Source organism: Nyctibius grandis, chromosome 29 (genome assembly GCF_013368605.1).
Source record: "Nyctibius grandis isolate bNycGra1 chromosome 29, bNycGra1.pri, whole genome shotgun sequence".
In the NCBI taxonomy this organism is placed as follows: Eukaryota; Metazoa; Chordata; class Aves; order Nyctibiiformes; family Nyctibiidae; genus Nyctibius; species Nyctibius grandis.
In genome coordinates this window covers 1,868,817-1,892,384 of record NC_090686.1, presented here as the reverse complement: position 1 = coordinate 1,892,384, position 23,568 = coordinate 1,868,817, and the positions used below count along the sequence as shown (strand labels likewise).

Sequence of the window (23,568 nt, the reverse complement as noted above, 5' to 3'; positions counted from 1 at the left end):
GCCCAACATCTCTCTTGAACTCCTTAGCGCTTTGGTGATGTGCTGCCTCCCGAACAAAAGCAGCGGGACCATGAGCTGGGGAGTGACGGTGGAAACGGCCTTTTTCCATGGCAATAAACGGCCTTTCAGAGTCAGTATGAGCCTTTCCTTGGTGGGAGAGGAAACTGCGAGTGGCTGTGGGGCAGCTTTAGAGGCAGCAGAAAGGGGCATATGCAAGCTAAGACAGTGGGGAAGACCCTCTCCCGGGCAGCTCTCACCCTGGCCTGTGCCTTTACAGGTCATTTTGGGGACTTCCCTGCTGGAGGAGGGGGAAGGGAAAGTTTTTGGGGCGAGAGTTTGGGACTCAGCTCTCTAAACCTTGCCAAACCTCTCCACTCAGCTTACAGTCTTTTGCCAGCCCCATCCTGGTCCAAAAGGCTGGGGTGTCTCCTCTGGGCAGACCCTCAGGGTGGTTGCCATTCACTGGCATGGGCTAGAATCCCCCAGGAACCTCCCCCAGCGCAAAGGCTGAAATACCCCTCAGGCTGGCCGGACCTCAGGGTCTGGACCCCAAGGGATGGCCCACCACTTGGGGGAGCCCCCACGAGCACTGCTTGTCTGGAAAGACATGTTTTGTCTGGTCTGTCTCTTTCCCTTTCTCCACTCCACCTTCCCTCAATGCCTTTTATTTCTGCCTCGCCAGCCTCTGTGCTTCCTTGCCCTGATGTCTCACTCTGTTACAACTCCCACTGTGAACAGGAGCTCGGGCTTTTGCCATTTAATATTCCTTGGAAAAATCAAAACTCAAGTCTGTAAGCCAACACCACTACTGCTACATTCTGCACCCCTGTGCAGTAAACACATGCAGAGGCAAATAACGCTGTCCCTCCTGCAGGAGGGCGCCTCTTGACACCATTTAGTCCAAGTGCCTGCTCAAGCCGGGGCCCCTGGAGAGAGTTGCCCCGAGGGCAGAGGGGTTGTCAAAGCCGTCAGCGTGGGACCATGAGTGGTGGCACCCGTGAGCATGGGCTTCAGCTTCATGGAAGAGTTCGAAAGAGGGTGGAGGGGAAAGAGCAGCGGTGCCCTGGATCTGCAGGGGTGCCCTGTATCTGCAGGGGCTCATCAGTTTTCCTTTCTCCATCAGTCTGCCATCATGGGAGAACAGCCATACCTATGCAGCACTAAATGAGAGGCACAGCTGCTGTGATGCCAGGGAGTACCTGTGTCCCCCCCAGGGTCGGCTTGGCAGAGCCTCGCTGTCTGCAGACCCTCTGCAGCATATATGCCAAATAGACATAAGAATAAGACCTTATATATAAAAATATCAGTCACTCAAGAAAAAGTATACAACACTAGCAACATTTGTCCTTAATATTTATTAATGTACACACTCAAGTAGAAAAATCAGCGCTGTGAAGAAATACAGATCTACCCATTTCATAAGTCTTCCCTATTATATATGTATTTCCATAAACTTCTGGTAAACTTTTACTCTGGAAGTAATGCATTCCGAATATTTTTAAAGGCATCTCAAACAGGATCTCTATTATGTTTGGCAGAATACATGTTATATATTCTTATAGACATGGAGCTACCTGCTCCTTCTCAACCCTGTTCAGCACTGGGGCCTGAAAACACAGCAAAATAACTCTGTTTTTTCTTTGTTACATGACCAATTTCTCAAAAATCTTGCAAATGGTCTGGAGAACAAGTCTTATGAGGAGCAGCTGAGGGAACTGGGGCTGTTTAGCCTGGAGAAAAGGAGGCTCAGGGGAGACCTTATTGCTGTATACAAGTACCTGAAAGGAGGGTGTAGCGAGGAGGGTGTTGGTCTCTTCTCCCAGGTAACAAGCGATAGGACAAGAGAAAACGGCCTCAGGTTGTGCCAGGGGAGGTTTAGGTTGGATATTAGGAAAAATTTCTTCACAGAAAGGGTTATCAAGCATTGGAAGAGGCTGCCCAGGGCAGTGGTGGAGTCACCATCCCTGGAGGGATTTAAAAGACAAGTAGATGCAGTGCTTAGGGACATGGTTTAGGGATATTGTTTAGTGGTGGACTTGGTAGCGTTAGGTTAATGGTTGGACTCAATCTTAAAGGTCCTTTCCAACCAAGATGATTCTGTGATTCTGTGAAAGCAGCAGCCACGTTCAAACCATATGGACAAAAAAAACCAAACCTTGGAACAAACACTGAATTGTCACAATAAATGTGTACCTATTTAGAAACAAAGTTTAACAGTCTTTTCCAATATTATTTCCTATTAGATCTTTGAAAGACTAGAATTTTGAAAGTAACATCTTTCTGTAACTTCTTCAAAGAAGAAACATGAAACATTTCTGACCAGTAAGGTAAGAAAGATTTATTGTTTTGCTTTCACTTTCCTTCTTGCATCCTTATGCTTCTTCCGGCATTCCTGAAAATATTTAAATTTTAACATAATATTATGAGAAGTTTCTAAATTCACCTGTTTGTCTCAAGCACTTTTTTTACATGCAGTAAAGTAACTGGTCCTGTACAATACAGAGATTTAGTAATTTACCTGACTGGACATCACAACAGGATGTTATACACACTTCTATACTAAAAAGTTTTAGTTCGCTGGTAATTATGAAGTTTCAAGCCCTTATAAAGGTCCTGAATGAACTTTTAATGCAAATTAAACAAATAAGCAGCCGTGTTCCCTTCTTACGCTGAGCTTCTAGCTGCAGTTACCAAGTAACATATGTTAAAACACTCACCTCAATCAATATTCTACGTCTGTCTTCCCAACCATCTTTTTCTTCACTGAGGTCTACTGATCTACAAAATAACTTAGGGCCCTCTGCACAAAACAAAGAACAAATTAATATGGTTAAACACTTCTGAATATGCTGTTGTTTGTAAATCTCATGAGCAACACAGCAATAAAGTCAGGCCTATTCTTCATATTCCTCTCATGCATCCACAACATGGTTGGCTCAAACAGAAAACAAGTATTACAGCCTTGTGTACTAAGAAAAAGGAAAGGCAGCAGCAGTTTTCCTTAATATACTGAAATATAAATTGTGGTGAAACAGCATCTGTTTCATTAAAAGCTCAGCACCATTATCCCATATGTCCCAAGAAAAATTTATGCCTGCTAAGGACTCAGCGTTCAATTTTAACAGGCACTGTAAATCAGATAAGCTGGAAGGTTACAGTACAATAACTATATTAACACAGTCACTTTTACACATGCATTTTATGATAGTTATCCAACACATATCAGGAAACAATCATTATTTAAGGCTGTCCTGATCACTTATTGTATAAAATATCAAAAGCAATTGTTTTGGCGACCTGTGGGTTGGGCTTTTTTTGGTGTTTTTTTTTTTTTTCCCTTTTTTTTTTGTTTGTTTTATTGTTGTTTTGGTTGGTTGGCTTTAATTATTAAATTCGTTATATTCACAAGAATAAAACCCACATTATCTAGGATTAAGAAGCAAGTGGGCATACACAGCTGCTAAGAATATTCAATATTCTTAACCATAACACCAGAAACACGGAAAAAAGCTAAAGATCATATATATCTTTTGGAAAGGATCCAAAATGTCTAGATAACTTGTCAAGTGATTTATTTTTTGTAAACCCTAAAAAACCAGCCACGTATTAGGCAATTATGTGAAAACAGGAAAGCAAGATAGCTGTTCAGCTTGTATTACCAGGACTTTCTCGTGGGATATGCTACCATAACTCATACCACAATTAATGATGGAAATCTGCCATTTTATTTTTTTTCCTTAAACCTCTCATCTGTGTTTTAACTACAAAACATTAATAACTAGGTAGTATTTTTTTCTCATTGAATTTCAGTAAGAGTTAAAAAAAAAAAGGAGTGAATAAGTTCTGTTATACCTCTTAGCCGTTCATCATCTTTGGAGAAGAAGAAAAGTCTAGCACTTTCTGTTTGTGGTAAAGAGAAAAACCTAGACAAGCACAAAAGAATTTTAGCATCATAGAAGTTAGTGTCAAACTCCATTAACACAAATTAAAGCTGTAATTCTTCAGAGAAATAGCATGAAGAAGAACATTACTCCATAGTAACCAAATATAGCCTTCTATAAAAAAACATTTCTTAAGAAAACTTAATATGTATTTGACTTCCAGCCAAACCCACTACCCAGTTAAGTTCTCATGCACTGAACTAGAAACTCAGCTCTTATATTCAACTTCAGATAAAGTGTGGTAGTGGGATTTTTGAATATTACATTCTGTGCAGCAAGGAATGGCTTCCTAAGTAGACTTCTATTGTTCAGAGATGTGGAAGGAAGATGTGTTTCCTATGACCTGAGTGTTGCTATTAACGTTCTCATAGCATCAAACTACTACAACCAAGTAAACAACAAATATAACTTGCATTTCTTTGTCCCTTTCACTTTCTGATGCCTCTGGTTCATCGTCACCCTCAGAACTGCTGTCTTGGAAACGTGGATCTTCTTGCCATGTGACTTTTACAGGTTTTATTGTTTCAACCACGTAGGGTTCTGCAATATCACAATTTAAAAAAAAAAAAAAAAATCAGATTATTCCTCTACTTACCAGTAAAAAGTTCTCTTCAGAGTGAAATACTTAAATTGGAAAAGACAGATTTAAGGAGGACAGAAACCTCTCCCCTCCCAGGTTTTCTATCATTCTCTTGGGCAGGTATGAATTTAGTTTGCTTTCTCATATGTCACAAATTCACCCTCAAAATTCTCCACTAGTATCATCACAGCATAGGGAAAAAATGCAGGAATCCTTCTGAAGCTTGTTGTTAGGGTCCAGGGTTCTATCAAGTCACTCCAACCTAACAGCTGTTATCAACTGAGTTGGGAGGAATTATGCCTATTCATATTTTCAGCTTGCCAAAGTTGGAATAAAAGCTTTCTTTCACTGTGAACTACCTTAATAAGTTCCTTTGCAAAGAAACTCATAATGGCTTAGCTTATTCTGTGTGTTTAAGCTATGTTATTTTCAGATACGTATTCCTGCCTATAGCATACACAGTCAGTTGCCAGGAGCCCAGTTTACACATGGTAACGTGAACACATACCTGAGCCCTTACAACTTCACCTCGCCAAAAGGACTGAGGTTACGAACCTACGGTACCCTTTTCTTTTAGTGTGTAAGCACAGGACTTGTGTGCATGACCAGAACAGAGAAGACAGCTCCTGTACGGCCTCTCTCTCTGGCAACGTAAAACAGTTTCCAAACCCAACAGTAACTAGACTATGAAACGCAAACAGTATTTTATTCAAGAGAAAGATCAGAAAATTCTACTTTGGAAAAAGTGAGCATTTGCAAGTTTAAATTGTCCACAAAACGCCCATAGTTTGTCCTCAAAAAAAAAAAAAAGACTATTCGCATGTTCTCCCTTCATGGTTTCCACATGACACACATGATCTTAAGACAGGTTAAACAAAACCAGCAAAAATAATCACAAAAAATCACCTAAGCACTGAGTATGTGCAATGGAGAGAAACTTGCCTTGTTTGTGTCAGTACAGCAGCTAGCATAGTGGCCCTGTTGCCACCAAGGAGGATTCTTATGCAATACAAACCAATAAATATTCATAACAGCAAACACAAGACACAGTGCTTAAGTGTGGTTCTCAGTGCTAAGAACTTCATGAACTCTGAAATACATCTCCACTCAGATATTTTCCACTTTGTTCTAGGGATCTTTTACATATTCTGAAACCCATATTACTGCATTCAGAAGACACTGAATACTTTCTGAAGTCAGCAGAAACATGTGGGTTTGCTGTTTTTTTTTTTTTAATTATTTTTTGTTTGTTTGTTTTAAATTTCAGTTAACTTCACACAGTTTATTTTTCTACATTACTACTTAAGTGACTTGATTTCAGATTTTTTTAATCTTGATTTCATAACATTTGTTTTCATCTTAGGTTAGGACACCCCAATAATCATGTGTCACTCAGTTTCAATTTTCTAAAGGTACAATAATAAAATTAAACACATAATAAAGTGATCTTGGAGTCAACTCTAAGATTTTTCTTTTGCTCATAATACCACTTTAATTAACACACGTTATTTAAAATCTTGTTGGTTTATATGAAACCTGATTTGACTTGTATATAATCTTTGTCCCTGTTTATTTGAGAAATTTAGTGGATGACAAAAAGTTTTTCCATCACTGTTCAAAAAACAATGAAATAGTAGTTCCTTCTCAAAACATCCCTTTCAAAATTCCTGGTATGCAAGCATGAATTAACTGTGATTAAACTCAACAATCTTGGCAAGTATAAGAGAAGATCATAATGATTTTGCATAATTACTGACTTTTGCCTCTGAAAATCCCCTGGATTCTGAGTTTCTATACACTATATTATTCTACAGGGCCTGACAAAGGCTACTCATTAGATATAGTACTATTATATATGTTCTGTTGTTACCTTCTTTGACACCCGACTCCTCCGTGTCTCCAAAGAAGGAAAACATGAAACCACTAGACTCCTGAGCTACGTTACACCCAGTGTTAGGTCCCAAATGGTCAGGTGGGGTAGAGTCCTCCACATCATCTTTGTCCCAGGGTATTTCTTCATTTTTTTCTGATTTGCTCTTTGAAGACCCAAACAACTCTTTTAAATCAACAGCAATATCATAATATGTTTCTTTAGACACTTCAGGCAGTTTCTCACTCTCTTTCCTCTTCTTCTTCCTTTGAGCTTTACTGAAATTAGATTGTTAAAGGATAGTAACACAGCATGAATTTTTTTAAAAGAAAGGTTCCCTAAGAGGCAACCTTGCTATTAATGTCTTCCTAAACTTATCTAAGCACATTAATGAGTAGTTCACTTTTAAGGTTTGAGTGGGTTTTGGTTTGGGTTTTTTTTTTTTCTTCTCTCTTAGCAATTCCAGGTTCTGGCAATAGGGTATTTCCTATTGCCAGAAACAGGTTTATAGGCCAGCATGACCATCCTTTTTGTTTAGACTTTTGACCCATTTCTTTTCACCTCCTGCAATTTACCCACCCTTTGAATGTAAGCAGGGGGAAAACATCCGAGATTTTGACTCTAAAGGCAGGAACAAGTCTACTTTATAATTAACCACATCCTGACTTTTCACTTAATACATGATAGCATAGAAATTAAGATATTTGTGACAGATTTCTTTTCTGGCAAAATAGATGTTAAGAGGTAATATTTTTTTCTCTCACAGATTTGCAAATCTTCAAGTCCATGACTTGAAGTAAAGGGATAGCTTGACGGAAGACAGAAAATGGCATGCAGAGAGTAGATGGACTAGAAAGAAAAGATGACATTACATAGTGTTTTTAGTTATCACTATTCTTATTAATCTTGATTCTACCAATAACAGACAGAACTAAAGAAAAACCAGAGCAGTCTGCATAGTTTCAAACTCAGTTGTCTGCTATAGCTATCTTTCCACAGGAAGAAACACCACAATAATAGTTACCAAGCTGTAGTATTACCTCTCTTTTTCTGTAGCACTTGGTTTCTTTTCAAAAATGGCATGGTCCTGTCTCGCGGGATCATAGCGGAGGGCATTAATATCTCTATAAGAAAGAAAAAGAAAGGAAAAGAAAAGCCACGAGACATTCTAAATGCTTAACAGAAAGCTACTCTAAACCTTTACAGTCAGATTCAAATTCACATTGACTTCTTTACCAAAAAAGCTCCAAACCAATCCAAAACCTATCTGGTATTTAGAAAGTACCTGCTAGTCAGTGTCCAGGCTAGGAAAAAATATAAACAGAACTGGTTTTAATCAAATTGTACTATTTCATATAAAACGTAGACCTCAAGTTGTGTGTTATGCAGTAAGTTTATACCTGCACCTGTTTATCTTTTGAGAAGCTCCATGAATATAGCCATCCACATTGATATAACTATCCGTATCTATTTCTTCTAGTACCAAATATTGCATAAATTCAAATAGTCCAAAGAAAAAAAAAAACCACAAGAAAAACAAACAAACAAAACTCTGTTATGCCTATCTTTCAAAATGTAAACATTTTGGGGACTTTCAGCTAAAGCAGTCTAAGGTTTAGACTGACCCCAATACTAGTGCAGCAAAGCTCACGCTGCCTTAGGGCAATGCAAGAAGGTAATCACTTATTTCCCCTCCTCACCCTAAATTAATGCTTACAGCACAAATTAACTGCTTTTAAATGGTTACATACTGTATCATTAACTGGGTATTAGAGAACACTGTCATTCACAAAACTTTCTTAAGATGACCTCTGGGGTTGCACAGATTATTTCCCCCTCTGCTTACATTTTAGAAAGTACATGAAAATTTGTACAGAAGTCATAGAATTAGATATGATTGTGCAGCAGTCACAATGGTATTTAGCAGTCAGCAGTCAATTCATGCCACTCCAATAGTGACCGTCAGTAAAAATTCACTAATTGCACACTATTGCATTACCCTTAACACGACTAACTTCTACCAATTCAGTCCACAGACCAATTTGTGTTGAAGTGCACGGTTAAATGTCACAATACTTCCAACAGTACATTTCCAAACCGATCTCATCCTCTAGAGGTGGCTAGAGCATGCCCGACAGCAACATGTAACAAATTCCTCCTCTAATGAAGAAATTTCTCAAAAGCAGAAATACAGATAAATGAAAAAAGACACCCCACCACCTTATTAACTGCTATGGAAATTAGAGTCTAACTTACTGACCTACTGTCCAACTCACGCGTTCTTTGTTTAGCCAACTTAAGTTTGTCTCCACAGAGAACAGAAATATATCTTACATAGGCAAGGACGTATTAAAATATTAATTTTCATAACCAACAGTCCAATCATTCAAAATTTACTACAAGAAACTCAAGCAGGCATCTGATATTTTTTTTCCCTAAAATAATGATAATTACCAGTTGTATAATCTATTGGGACACTCGGGTTGGGCAACTGCATTAGAGAATGACTTCAAATGCACACAACAGAGAAGGAAATACTTTTCTCAGTCAGCTAGGCAGAAATTTTAGTTGTGAAACACTGGCAAATATTAAGCCTTCCTAAAATTCCTTCCTTTCTGATAATGGATGATTCATACTTGAATTTCTTAGCACTTATGGCCATTTTAGTTGGCTTAGGGTGTTCCAGGTTGATATTCAAGAGGCTTCCCAGTATTTGTAGATTTTTCTTTTTCTCTGCAGCAAGCTCTTCTTCCTCATCTGCCTTCACAATGTTTGTCTCTGCTAACAGAAAAATAAATACGTTATTTTTCCCTCCTATGACCTGAGTAAGCCTGTAATATTTGATATGTAACATTACTATAGTACTAGAAAAGCTCACACATATCAACATGTCACTTCCTTTATTTTAAACCTATTTAGAGGCTTTCTCCCTTGCACTACAGAAAATATTTTATTAGAAATGTCATGGGCATCTATTTCATGTGAAAATCAGACCAGTTATTTAACCTGTTCCCTGCTTATATCACATAACTGTGCAACTACTCTGCCACTGATAGATGCTGTACAGAAGATCACACTAAAGCAACGAAGGGAGTAGCAGAACTAGACAAAAATTTAAGTTTCAGAAACAAATTCTGAATCTTGAAAACTAGGTTAACAATTTCATGGGAGGGGGGAGAAATATTTAAAAATTTTTGCCTTTTTCAGCTTTTCTGCCTGCTGCTGTTTAAAAAAAAATAAAAAAACCTTTCTTTCTAAGGCTGCCAAATCAGCCATGGACTGCAGGATGACTACAAAACAGTTTAAATGAATGTAATGGTCAAAAAGTTTATTTTAATAAGTCACCACTTATCCTGTGAAAAACATGGATAAACATTCTGATATCATCCTGTATTAAAAAAATATTTTCGAATGTCAGTTTATCAACCAGGTACATCTCATTCAGCTATTACAGATACTTTTGCAACATGTACATTACAGAAAACACAGCTAATGAGATATACTAGGTATATCCACAACAGAGTTGGGTTATTTTAAGGAATCACCAAAGAAGCAAAACTAGTCCACAAGTTGCTTCAAGCATCCAAAATTAAGGCTCCATGATATCACAGAATCAGAGTGGTTTGGGTTGGAAGGGACCTTGAAGATCATCTAGTTCCACCCTTCTGCCACGGCTAGGGACACCTTCCACTAGACCAGGTTGCTCAAAGCCCCATCCAACCTGGCCTTGAACACTGCCAGGGAGGGGGCAGCCACAACTGCTCTGGGCAACCTGTTCCCGTGTCTCACCACCCTCACAGCAAAGAATTTCTTCATGATATCTAACCTAAATCTCCCCTCTTTCAGTTTAAACCCATTACCCCTCATCCTATTACTACAAGCCCTGCTAAAAAGCCTTCTCCAGCTTTCCTGAAGGCTGCTAGAAGGTCTCCCTGGAGTCTTCTCTTCTCCAGGCTGAAGCTGGTAGCTCTATTACTATCATTAACCAGGCAATCTGAGCAGGTTTACCTTCTTCTTCACTGTCACTTTCAAGGAATCGAGCATCCATGCGAAATCTTTCATCTGTGCCAAATCGTGATTGCAATTTCAAGAGCTAAACAAAGTGAAACAAATCCTATTAAGTGCTGGAGAAGAAAATCATCAACATTCAGTAACTTTTGTTTACTGTAATTATGGCAACATACTAATAATCTTTAGCTCTTGATGCCTTTTCCAGAAGGTTCTTTGTATTCAAAGATGACAACATTGGAGAATCTCCTCTGGCTCCCCAACACACATTATTTCCTCCATGGCTACTGTTTCCTCTATTTCAGAGAACTCTATTGCAAGTTTGTCAAAATCATATTCAGCAAGTACACAGACCTACATGTTATGTTCTTCTGAAGTGGTGTTATGGAGACTTAGAAGAAAACTAAATTACAGTAACGGCTTCACTCACTTTTTGACCAGCTTTGCCTTCAAACTGGGGCTTAATTTTGAATCTCTCATCATCTGTATCATCTTGCTCATCCTCACTGCTTTCAAACAGCCTGCCTGAAGTCTTAGGAGCAGATTCATCCTTTGTTAAACAAAAAGAAAATACAGAAAAGCAACCGTTTACGTAAGTTTGAGAAAATAAATCCGTATCAGCTTTGCTCATGTGCTTTCCAGTTTATCTGAAAAACTGGATTTCTAGAACAACCAGCTCACTTATTGATCCATGCGCTTCAAATCTTACATTCCATACACACCTTTGTACAATTCTGTTTTACAGTTATGACTACTAAATTTTAGCATAGGCAAAATATCCACATAAAAGGTAACTCAGGTTTTACAACATGAGTGAGTTAGGTACAAAAATCCAACTGATTACGTCAAGGGAGATCAATTTAAAAATACCAACGTCTAATTATACCCTTTCTGAACAAGCCTCATTTATGGTATAAACTCTAGGACACAGCTTAAGTCAGCTGATACATATCAATGATTACAAAGCACTCCATGGCTTTGAAACAATTTTCCCTAAAATTAGAGGTTCTTTTAAAGAAAAGGAAAAATACAGGGCAGGGTTTCTAAATACAAGGTAAGAGATATATATGTTAATAAAGTGCTAAATCTGAGGAAAAGTGGGAAAAGGTGGTTTTAATTAAATAGTGAGAATGGTCTTAATCATACTACGTTTATGAAGAAAAAACCCAACAAAAGCAAAACCAATGGTTTAAAGCTTTAGCAGAGATGTGACTAAAAATGTGATGATACAAGAAGTTCTGTTCCAGAAAAAAGTACGTAATTGTGCTGAAAGTATGGCAGTAAAATCCTGAGAAGCCTGCTAAATAAGGTCTCCATTAGGTAAGGTGTAAAGAGGAAGTCCCACACAGCTTCTTTGGACTCTAACATCACTTTAAAAACAGGACACTGCATTAATACAGATTCTTTGTCCACAGCATTGGAAAGAGCAGAGCCCTTCTATACTACTCAAGCCAAATCTCCTCCTCTTCCTTTGACTAAAAGCAGTGAAATTTTAAAACTAATTACACATAAGCCCTATAACTGAAAAATGCTTTCACTCTTAATCAGTTAGAATATTTCATACAAATCTCAATCTCCTTACAAATTCTCCAAGTTCTCCAGCTTTACCAGATGCATGGTTAAGTTCTTTGAAACCTGCTTCATATTAGCAAAAAAAGAAGAATCATTCATGTCAATTCAAACCTTACCTACTTTTTTTCTGTGACTTCACTATGAAAAACAGCCTTCAGAAAAAAAGGCATAGTCATATTGATATGGAATTACCTTACAGAATACTGAACTTTTGCCTAGTAACACTTACTTCTTCATGCGCACTTCCCAAACTTGCATCTTTCTTCAACATCTCATCTACTTCAGCTTCACTTTCCACATCTGAACTGAACACGATGTGTTTATGCTTGCCTGCTGGCCGGCTATCCTACATAAGAGTGAAACCGTCAAGTCAAACATATCAAATACTTGCCACAGTCATACGTAAGTATCTAAAAGAATTGCCACAACATTAAAGGAGGAATCTACTATTCCTCTTGCAACTCTAGAGACATTCCAGGAATTTAGCATGCATCATTTTGTACGCACACAAAAGAAAACTGGCAATGTAATCAGAAATTCCAGAATATGATTTTAAAATTTCTTAAACCACATCTGTTAGTCTCCCTTTTTCTTTTACTGCATACTATTCAGACAGACGTTGTGAGTGTAATTACCAGATTTGAAAGAGCTCCTTGAATTAGTTTCTTCTGTAATTCTCTCTCCTTCTGTCTCTCTTCTAGAGCTGCCAGTCTCCTCTGGTTATCCTGCAACTGTTTCTTTTCTGTATTAGGTTCCTTTGAAGCAGTAGCATGAAGACAAAGCTCCTTATTTTCCAGAAGGCTTGTCTTCCCATTCTCACATCTATTAGCTTCACATTCTGGATTTTGATTGCTCACATCCCTCTGCAATTTTTTTGAAAGCAGTCTTGGGCTTTTCAGTTCTTGTTCAACATGTTTCTGTGATGCTGCAGCATTACTATCCATGTCACTGCTCTCATCTTCACTCTGATCAGTTCTAGGAGCAGCATCTCCATGCTCTGAACTTCGGTCACCTTGCAAAGAATTCGTATCTTTGCTCTTTCCTTGTAAACGTGGCCAGGAAAGCGGCTGATTTCTCTCACCTGCTAAGGAGGCAGCATCTGACAATTCCTTGTGCTGTTCACAATGCATATTTTGTCTCTTTTTACTGCTGACTTCAAGTGAATACAACAGGTGGTTCTTACACTGTCTTTTATACAACTCCTCCCCACAATAAGAAATACAAGCTTCAAGACCTAAACTTTCTACCGAGCTCTTCTTTAAACCAGTGCTGTCCTTAGTTAACTCTTTTTCACAAAGGGACCCCATTCCTCTGAAGGGTTGGTATTTCAAACATGGATTATTTGGTCCCTTGGAGCTTTCTTCATCAGCATTCTCCTCCCCTGCCAAAATCGCAGCAACTATATCTTCAGGACAGATACATTTTTTTTTAACTGCAGGGTGAAATTTAGAAAGTTTTAGTTTATTTGCAACATTATCCTGAGGATTTTCTTCAACACTGCGCTGACTAGAACTCTGTGTACTATCAGATTCTTCTCCTGGTGTCCCAGTGTTTTCAGTGGCTAATGCTTTTAAGTCACCTAACGTAAGGTCTAAGCGGTAACAGTTTTGCATCATGGATTCATAATCAGAACTGATTTCAGACTCCCCTTTCTCAAGCTCTGAATAAGAGCTCTCAGTGTCACTTGTCTTTGTTGTACTGTTAACTGCTGTACCCTGCAAGGCACCAATTTTGGATTTTTTCATTTTCCATTTTCTTTCAACGTATTCTTCTTTTAAATTGCAAGTTTTCAGTGAGGAGTTATTTACCAAATCACATTTTTTGTTAGCTAATATTTTTTTATTTTTCACCTTTACCTGTTTAGAATCTTCTAAAATTGCGGTTTTCCTGCTACTTAAATCTGGAGTTTTACTTTCAGCAATAATTTCATCTGTATCTGCTGAATCATAACCATTATCGCATTCCATAGTTTCTTTCTCTCTATAACTTCCTTTGTTAGCTTTCTTCCTTGCATCTGGATCACTTAAGGACCAGTGACTATTGTATTTTAATCCAAAATTATCCCCAACAATTTCCAAGTGGTCACTTTCAGTCTCAACATCTTCAGCTCTTTGTATTTCTAACTCTTTCTTTGCCATTGCTCTGCTTTCCTCTTCAGAATCAATGTCACTATCAGAAACACTCATATTATTTTGAGCTGTAACTCCAGAAATATTGCTTCTATCTGATAGTAAACCTCTCCCTGATATTTTACTATTAAGACTGCTCGATGGAGGCAATTTAGACTTGTCACTGGATTTGGGGTTTGATCTTTGATCTAGCTGGGGGGAGATTGTGTTTTTTGAACATGACTGGCACCCAGGAGAGAGAACTACTGCTCCATTCAGAGCCTCACTGCCCAGTTGCCTCAGTTTTTTAGGCGGCTTCTTAGTTACAGGGAACTCTCCTTGCCGCTTCTTGTTTATGCTGTCATCTCTCCCTTCCAAGTTCCACGTAAGCTCGGATATAGAAACTGCATGTGTCAAACCTGGCTCCAGCTTTCTAAGGTTATGGCAATATTTTGATGGGTCATATTTCACAATGTTAGTCTGAGTTAAGGAATTAAAACAACATGATTCTTTCAGCAAGCAGGCTCCCAGTCTTTATGAACAGGCTAAATTCTGCGTGAAAGGACAACAAAGAGTCCTTTTCAATGTTACGGCCATAAGCCTTTAAGCAACTGACTTGCGGTCTAAAAAATTTATTCCAATCACACAAACTTACTGCAAGATTTACTTAGGGGATTCAGTACATCAAGTATGACACAGTAGTCAACATTAAGACCGTTAAGCAAATGTTTCCCCATACAATGAAAGAAAGAAGGGAATTGTGCCTATGCCCAACCAATAGGAAAAGGATATTTTATTTTTTTGTTGACTCCTAAGGTGAAGGATAGGCAAGACTCTGCCGAATTTACCAACAACCCATTTCTAAAAGAAAAGAAAAATAATCAGTGTTAAACAAAAAAGGAATGGAAGTAACCCTGGAATAAAACAGCATGTATATTCTTCAACAACAGAAACACTAATAAAGAACCATCTGTGACATTCTTTTTTTTGTTTACTCCCTTAAGTGAGATATATTCGTACTGTGCAACTTAGCCAGCTTCCTTCTCAAAAAAAGAACAAACCAAAACCAACCAACAAACCAAATTTCTACAACCTGCAAGTAAAGAGTGACAATAAAGAACTGAATTTCTTTACTTTACAAGTACTATTTTTAATATAAGGCTTCTGGTTTATGAATTAACAGTGGTGACTATACAGACAGGATCACTATTCTTTTACCCTTTTCCCCTTTACCACTAAAAAACTAAAAATCCCACCCCTCACCCTCCAAAAGCATTCTGTGCTTAGCAAATAATTTTGGAAACTTTGTAGTAAATACAATTTTATTGCCTAAATTTGCACTTTCAGTGATTTTATTCTAAGTCTTACTTTTGTAAGCATGTGTAGACCCTGATCCTGAACGTGCTGAAGCACAGAGATTAGTTCCTAACAACCCAGCCGTCAAAAATGTATATGTTGTATAAAACCAAGACACAGATTCTCTTTATGTGCTTTTACGGGTGACACAAAGATATTCCCAACATAAACGGTTAACAAAGCATTTACTAATTTAACAAGACAAAGAGGACAGTATGACCAAGATTATTTCCAGTCATTACAAAGAATGACAGGAGCGTTCTACATGTCTACACATAAGGCATTTCTTTAGACTACTTTTCACAAGTTGGACTATCACACTTAATAAAAGTTTCTTTACATAGAGCGTAGAGATTTGCATAAATTTAGAGGTAACAAGCTTGTGCCCAGTTCTGTGTATTTTTCCATTTTAATTCTCTATACATCTACCCCACCATACCTTATGGTCTGGCACCTCTGTACCTGGTACTGCTTTCATGTGAAAGTCTACAACTCCAGCCTTTTTCAGGGACTCTAACAGACATGCTTTGTCATTTCTCTGTGGCTTTTCTTTCTGCAGCTTTGCTTCCTCCCTCTCCATGGTGAGCCTGTACCAAAAAGCACATCATATATGAGAAGAGGTCTGCCTGTGTGCTACACTATAGCTGGCAGTGACCCTCTCCCATAAAACAGTAACCATTCACTACTTAAGGAATTAACATAGCTGCTACCTTTAAGGGAATAATGATGCAAAACATGCTAGAGTATCTAATATGCATCAATAGTCCACCAATGTCAGTAAAAACTAGAAAGAATAAGAGCGTTGCACGTGAAAGCACAGCTGTAATATTATCAGATAAACAGAAAAAGAGTAACGTTAGCAACAATATAAATTTTTTTAAAATTGATTTTTACCTGTGCAAAAAGCTTTCTTTGGCCAACTCAATTTGCAGTGTCCCCCCTTTCCATTTTGTTTTATTTAAAACTGACATGCCTGTAAAACAAGGAGACAGGAAATGAATATTTTCTACATTAAAACAAAACACGTTATACCTAATTATGCCTCCTCCTATAATAGTCTGAAGTTCCTTTAGCATGGTCTTATACTCCATTACTCACCCCATTTAAGTTTGTGTATGAAGGTCTTATACCCTAATCTGACACAAGAAGGTCTACATTCAAAATTAAAGTTCTGACTTCAAGAGAGTCATTCAAGTCTGTATGGTTCAGTTCAAATACAAACCTGAAAATTCAGATACACGTACCCTGAAGTTTCTATACTACTGTCAGATAGGCTCTTCTCTAGTTAACTTCTTCCGTACTTTGAAAAGCATACTCAAAGAGTAGTGAAAACCAAAGGGAAAAGTGTACTTAGAACTCAAGGAAGTTAAGTACAAAGGGCCGGGTTAGCTTTTAGTCGCTCTCAAACAGCTTTCCTATTCCTAATGGCAGCATTCCCTAGATAAAAGGGCATATTACCAATCCCTCTCTTCAGGTATAGGTATCTTCACCTGCCATTTTGCTGCTACGTATTACACAGGTGCTTTTATAACCCTGCCAGTACTTTTGTAATCCAACTATTTTGAGACTTGTAAAATTGCTTTAACAGAAGCATGCGTTACATAAACTCTCCTGCTGGGTTTCCTCTCGCGTCGAGTCACTTTTAATGTTTTATGGACCTGATGAAAGCATTTGAAGGACATTTCTGATACCTTTTCATAAAAGGGTTAGAACAAACTCATAAATCACCTATTTCAGTCACAAGAAATCTTTTTAATCTGCTTACATCTACTTACTGAAAACTCCAGTAAAGCAACTTCCATAACATTGCAGCTTAAAGAAAACAGAATGAATATGACAACAGAATGAAACAGGGTCTACCTTGACCACATCCTGATTTGACATTAGATGCACTATCAGTAATGCAACTTGGCTCAGAAACATAATTACTTAAAAACAAATAAAACCTATACTTACACTTTTGAAGATCTGCATCAGAAATGCTGACACTGATGTAAGCAAAAGTTTTCATAGGGTTCCCTGATCAATGATAAACATTCAGTTAATTTCCATATAATTTCAGTGTTTCCTTTAAAACTGAAAATTAAGTTATTTCCTGAAAATAAAGTGCCTCTGAAGCAAAAATTCCATTTCACACCACAAATTGAAAACCAGTTCGCTTTTAAAGGATGATGCAAAACTGTTACCCTGATCATCTTTCCTGGTAATAATCTCTGCATCCAAAACATGCCCAAACTTCCCAAATCTTTCTTGCAATTCAGCCTTAGAAACCGTATGGCCAAGCCCTCCCACATACAAGCGTTTCAAAACTTGTTTCTTCTCCATGTTGAAAAGTCGAGCTGTCACATCTGTAATGCACACGCTGCTTTTCTGTAAAAAGATAACAACAGTTCACTCACACTTCCATTGTAGGGATTAACGCAATCATAATACCAAGTTACGGAACAAATACTTCCATCAGAAGTCCCCCACAAAGAACCTTTTGAGAAGAGTCTACTCCTTTGCTTTACAGTAGGTTACACGCTCTGCTCCAGTCCAGTGCCACTAAACACTACGCTGCTATAAGCAATCAGAGTTTAGGTGTTGGGGTATTTATTTAAACTCTAAAGCACATGACCGGCTGCATGACAACAAATGCAAACGGCTCTCAGGACTACAACCTTTCTAAGGATTTTCTAAGCTGAGTTAGGGACGCGAGCAAAGCGGGGGATGGAGTGCACAAGCCGCCCACAGCCCCAGCTTCCCCCTCCCAGGAGGGGCACGAGACACCGGCCGAGGCCCCCGGGAGCCGCCACCCCGAAGGACGCTGCACTCCCCCTCACCGCCTCCATGTGCGAGCCTCGCAGCGCAACGCAATTTATCTCCCCCCTCACATCCCTTCCGACTGCTCACTCGGAAACAACAGTTCCGCCTCCTGGTGCCGTTGGACTCCGATTGTCTCCTTGTCTCTTTTGGGTTTCTGTTTCCGGCCGGTCAAGTGTGATGGGAGCACACAGGTTGGGTCTTGTGACCACGGACGGTCTGGGAGTAACGAATCAGGAAGAAAAGTAGGGGGGTTTTCCGCAAGACATAAGTAAAAAAGATAAGGAACTAGCTAACAAAATAGCTCTGTTTCCACCCACCTCGAGTAATGACCTCGGGAATGGCCCTTCAAGCGGCTCTCTTGTTTCGCGAGGGGGGAATGAAGGCGCGGCCGGCTCCCCCTGCTCAGGCGGCAGGTGTGGTAGCGCCCATAGGCTGCAGCGGGCTGGTTGGGCGCGCAGTTCGAAGGCGCGGGGCTGTGGCCGCCTCACGCGCCGCAGCCGTCAGCGGGCGGGCGAGCTCTGCCCTCAGCGCGCGGGCGAGCTCTGCCCTCAGCGCCCGCCTCCCGCCTGTCGGTCTGTGGGGGCTCCTCCATTGTGGGGGCGGACGGGGCTGTGGGCTGCGCCGCCGGGGCTGCGGGCTGTGGCACCTGGGAGCCTCGGCCCGCGTCTGGGGGCGGGCTGGGACAGCACCGGCTCTCTGGGCCCTGTTTCCAGCCGTCACCCAGTAAGATGTGAAGGCTGGAAACAAAGCAACGAGACACAGGACCCCCCCAGCTCGTTCCTCACCAACTCTTGACTGGTCTTCCCAGCTCCTACTGTGGCGGCATAACAGCAAGTGCTTAGGGGTGTATACGGGCAGGTAAGTAGAAATGTGAAATATTTACTGGTAATACACAAATATGTGTGCGTGTGTATACACTTAAGGTGAGGAGAAATGATTGGTTGATTGTCCTTAAATTTATATTTTATTTAATTGAATGTATGTACGGGTATTTTTTTCTGGAGAAAATGCTCTTTGAAGTCATAGCTAGTCTCTGAGTCTGCTGCAGTCTAGTAAAATCACTTGAGTTAAAATAGCTGTAATAGCAGTATATGTATTCTATTACCGTTTTCAAAACAGCCGCCTGATAAAAGAGGAATTAGCTAACAACCTAGGGTAAAGTTCCAGCTATTGTAATGTTTTTCCCAATGTACTCTTTATTATGACCAAAACTTTCTTCAATGTATCCAGTTAAAAAAACCCTAATAGGATGCATTAAAAGGTGGAGAACTTCTATTTCTTGAGCCACTGATCTTGTTTGCTATCACAAATTGCATAAGATTGCTTTAAAATTTCAGAGGAAGTCAGGGCTAGGCACAACCCCAGCGATTCTTTAATTGCATGTGCTGTCTTTATTCACTAAATAAGTCTTTAATGCAAAACATGTTTTGAAGGTTGTTTTCTTATATGTGTTATTCAGATGCTGTTTCTTATGAAATAAATCAACAAAATCCTGTTTCCCCCTCATCCCTTTTTATTGAACCATGTTACTGTGCATCTTGCAAATACAGTAGGGGTTGTTTAAAAACACACATAAAACTAGATTTGATTTTTTTTCCCTGGTTGAAAGTATGAATACATTGGTATTGAGCTCTATAATGTTCTTTACAGTCCTTTGAATGTGTCATGTCTAGGCTGAATGTCAGATTTTTTTTTTCTTAAAATTGATGTTTGTTTATTTTGAATTATTTGTGAAACACGGCCGTTTCTTTGTGTCGCTTTACTGCAGTTTACTAGAAAGGCAGATGATGCTATGGTGTTCGGAACAGCTGTGCTTCGTTTAATCAGATGGATCGTCAGGTGAATTGGTCAAAGCTGGATTCAGTTTCTGTATCTGACTAGGGTTGCTTTCTATCTGCAGAACAGGTGGTTGTTCTGTTACAGCAAATGTAAACCAGCTGGATATGCTCCTGGACAAAATCATGATTAATTAAAAAGAGTCTTAAAGAAAGCCTTTGACTACATTAGATTTCTGATTTAACTTCTGTATTTGGAGGCTGTGCAGTGATTTGTGTCTTAAAATTGGTTTGATCGTTACATTTGGACTCAATGAATTAAGTCTTTGAGGAACTAATGCAACAAAACTACATTTTTTTCAAAATTGTTATCTATTTTGGAGAAAACTTTTTTTTTCTTTTATGTAAAGTCAGAAATTTGTTCTTTGTCATGTTCTTGCTGATATCTGTTAGCTTCCTGTATTCACTGGAAGTAGAATCTTTCCTGTTCGTGATGGTTTTACCAGAGTGAGTTACCGTGTTTCTTAAGAAGCTTTGTTACATTCAGAATTATGGAAAAAGTGGCTTTTCTGCTCGTGTAATGCCTACTTGCAGACCAATGTCTTTCTAAGTGGGCTTTCTAAGATTTAAGTAGGAGTTACATTGATGACACATTGATGACAGAGTACTGTAGTAGTAAGAGCAGAGTTTTACTGCAAGTCTAATTCTGTTTTCAAGTTGATGACAGAATTCCTTAAATTGCTGAGGATCAAGGTTTAGTTTAATCTTCTATAGCACACAGGAGTGTTTCTTTACAAAGGTATAAATCATTATACTTGTCAGAGCTACCTGGGATATTTAAAAATTGTATGTAGCAATTCTTCAGTTTTTGAAAGTCATAAAATGTAATAGAATTGTCTGTTTTAAGTAGAGGGGTAGGAGAAACAATTGCTTAACATTATATTTGCATTTCTTAAATTGTTTCCTTGGATAAAAATGATTTATTTTGAAAATGGATTTTTTTATTTGGCCTAAGAAATACACTTATTTTGTTTTATCTAGTAACATTGATTCTGAGAAATGGACAACAGCATTTTTCAAGTTTATGAAGATGAAATCCAGTCATTGGAAGAAGAAATTAAACTATTGGCTGAAAAGTATGAAGATAGCCAACAAGAATCCACCTTTTTTTCTGACGAGGAGATATTAATGTCAATGTATGTATTTTTCATGTGTTGGATTAATAGTGTTTCTTTGTCAGAATTGTTTAGGATAAGCTGTTGCCTCTGGTAGGACTTCCCTTATGTTATTTTTACAGTGATGATCTTGTTTAGGACATGGTCTATATATGGTAAAAGATTACAAATAATAAATAGTTGATCTCTTTTTACTGTCTTCTGTTGGTAGTTTGTGATTTTTTAGGGTTTTGTTTTATTTCTTTGTTTTTTTAAAAGGCAATCATAGTGGCCAGAGCACGATATCAGGTACGTTACTGTGCGGGCCCTGCAAAGTTGTTGACTGCAAAGGCCGTGTTTTCCATCATGCACTGTGGAACAGCTCGGTGCACGTTGATGTAAAAAAAGAAAAGAGGAGGATTGGGGACATGTACAGGTGTGACTAGTTATGTGGTGAAGAAGTGGCACGTTAGGGCTCTTTGTTTCCATATTTAACTGATATTCTATAGTAAATGTATACTCTGTAGATAAAATAAGTCATTTAGATGAGTAAAGGCATCGCAGCTCATTTTTGTTGTACGTTCCTTGAAATGGATACTCGCATCTCGAGACTTAGAATAAAGGCTGTGTCTACCTGGCAGTGAACGTGAAGTATTTATGTAAGTTAGAATAGTTTACTTTTCCTAGTAATATGATCCAACTGATTTTGGCTCATTGAGAACTGATCTTGGTCTGAAAATCACCAGATCACATTACAAATGCTTTTTGTTCAATGGTATTGCTGTAGTGATGTGACAAAACATGTTCTTATGTTTGGGTCTTTTGCACTTTTGATTTTTTTTTTTCTTTTTCAATTCTAGAAAATCATTCCAAAGAGAATTTCAGGGAGAATCTAAGGGACATGAATCTCCATCAGACCTGAAAGCTCAACTCGAAAGCCTAGAAAAAGATCTCTCATTTTTAATGAAATTTACTGGTATTCAATTCACAAGTCACTCCAAGAAAACAGTGGAAAAAAGTAAGCATTTTTGCACCCTTTACTGAACATACTGTTTCAGTTCATTACATTTGCAAATGCATGTTGTAATTCTACTTTCAATGTTAGCAGAAAGACAATTATTTTGAAATACAGTAGAATTTTCTTATTGACAAAATAGTTTCTGTGTAAATATAGTATTTTGTATAGTGGGAAAGTCAAAGACTACTGTGAAGTTAGTTGTTGGCTTTTTTCCTTAACGTGTTTAACTTTACTTACTTATTTATACGATGGATGGTATCAGTTGGTACTTTAAATATGACTAATGGAAGAAATACAATAATTGTTGAATAGAATTATAATCAAGTATTTTGTTAACTTTATTTTATAACAGCTAGAGACAGAACAGTGGGGAAGCACAGATTATCAGGGCATTGCTACTCTGTGTCTTTTCAATTGGAATTCCAGCTTCTTGAAATGCAGGTAAGGATCCATGTATGTTAAAAAAAAAAACCAAAAAACAACACCAAAACACAAAGAAAAACCACCACCAAAAAAACCCAACAACAACAAAAACCCAAGCAAACAAACCAAACTTCAAATGGACAATGTCAATACTTCCTTTTCCAGCTGAAACCTTCAAATAGGTATTTTGTCATTTGCATTGCCTAAGTCTCCCTAATCTAAGCCTCAGTGGGTTGTTTTCACTCTATAACAGCTGGACCCAACTTTTGAATTCCATGCACATCCAAGCAAAATAGTTCTGAAGGTCAGACTCAACATTCAGTTATGAAATTCTTATCGTGTTCTCCTATAGTCCGGTGTCTTGTTCTGGAGACTGGAAAATGCCGAACCTTACCTCTCTTGAGGGAACCTGAGGAAAAGCGAAAGCATTACAAACTGGAACAGTTTATTTTTTTTAACTTTGGTTATATTTCTGTGAGTGACTAGCCATTACATCACAGGACTGTGCAGAGGTTACACTAATGATTACAGATTTTTTGCAAGGAAGCTCTTTCAATAGAATCTCTTCCTAGTACAGAATTTGAAATTATAAGTAGTGCAAAGCAGCTTCTACCCCAATTTGTAATAATGTACTCCGATTTGTAATAATATTTTTGACATCAGGAAATTTCCTTCTCAAGAAAACTTTTCAAGTTAGCTTTAAAAGGTATTTTTTAATTGAATGTGATTGAACCTGATAGTATTAAAAACTGCCTTGCTATGTAAAGATGTCCTTCCTAATCTTAAGAAAAGCCATATTATGAATTTAGGAAATGAGTATTTAGATAGTCACATGTGGATTGCATACTTTGAAACTGCAGGAGTTCAGCTGAATGAGCTGCGACCTCTTATTCTGCAACCTCTTAAGTCCATGCATGACTTGAAACTTGTGGTCCTAGTGATATCATTTTACCATCGG

At 38.4% G+C, this 23,568-nt stretch overlaps 2 protein-coding genes across 9 annotated transcripts in view; one reads left to right on the top strand and one right to left on the bottom strand.

The window, feature by feature from the left end:
- Window positions 1-1,351: 1,351 nt before the first annotated feature.
- On the bottom strand, window positions 1,352-18,348 carry NOL8 (nucleolar protein 8). Of its 7 annotated transcripts, none has more exons than XM_068419984.1 (17): window positions 18,258-18,297; window positions 17,622-17,805; window positions 17,392-17,454; window positions 16,330-16,408; window positions 15,875-16,022; window positions 14,872-14,940; window positions 12,607-14,553; window positions 12,201-12,317; window positions 10,830-10,949; window positions 10,400-10,484; window positions 9,028-9,172; window positions 7,432-7,515; window positions 6,392-6,669; window positions 4,355-4,481; window positions 3,853-3,923; window positions 2,718-2,800; window positions 1,352-1,964 (listed from the first exon to the last, which is right to left on the bottom strand). In XM_068419984.1, the coding sequence occupies exons 1-17, from the start codon at window positions 18,264-18,266 to the stop codon at window positions 1,956-1,958; spliced, it is 3,618 nt and encodes a 1,205-aa protein (XP_068276085.1). In that variant the 5' UTR covers window positions 18,267-18,297; the 3' UTR covers window positions 1,352-1,955. The 7 variants fall into 7 exon arrangements, with proteins under 7 accessions (XP_068276085.1, XP_068276087.1, XP_068276083.1 ...); XM_068419986.1 differs by lacking the exons at window positions 1,352-1,964; window positions 18,258-18,297 and adding exons at window positions 2,313-2,392; window positions 18,328-18,348; XM_068419982.1 differs by lacking the exon at window positions 1,352-1,964 and adding an exon at window positions 2,313-2,392.
- Window positions 18,349-18,690: 342 nt separating this feature from the next.
- CENPP (centromere protein P) overlaps window positions 18,691-23,568 on the top strand; it is a 157,957-nt gene continuing 153,079 nt past the window's right edge. For both annotated transcript variants that reach the window (XM_068419910.1, XM_068419909.1), the window contains exons 1-4: window positions 18,691-19,098; window positions 21,057-21,211; window positions 22,030-22,187; window positions 22,540-22,628. In XM_068419910.1, the coding sequence (XP_068276011.1) occupies window positions 21,075-21,211; window positions 22,030-22,187; window positions 22,540-22,628 (384 nt within the window). In that variant the 5' untranslated portion in view covers window positions 18,691-19,098; window positions 21,057-21,074. The remainder of the gene's footprint in view (window positions 19,099-21,056; window positions 21,212-22,029; window positions 22,188-22,539; window positions 22,629-23,568) is intronic.

What these genes read in the sequence shown, in the direction of transcription:
- NOL8 (XM_068419982.1), bottom strand. An exon ending in CAGAGGTGCCAGACCATAAG is followed by an intron (nt 14,941 to 15,874) that starts GTATGGTGGGGT and finishes CTTTTCTTTTAG; the next exon opens with AAATGGGTTGTTGGTAAATT. An exon ending in GGAGTCAACAAAAAAATAAA is followed by an intron (nt 14,554 to 14,871) that starts ATATCCTTTTCC and finishes ACTCAGACTAAC; the next exon opens with ATTGTGAAATATGACCCATC.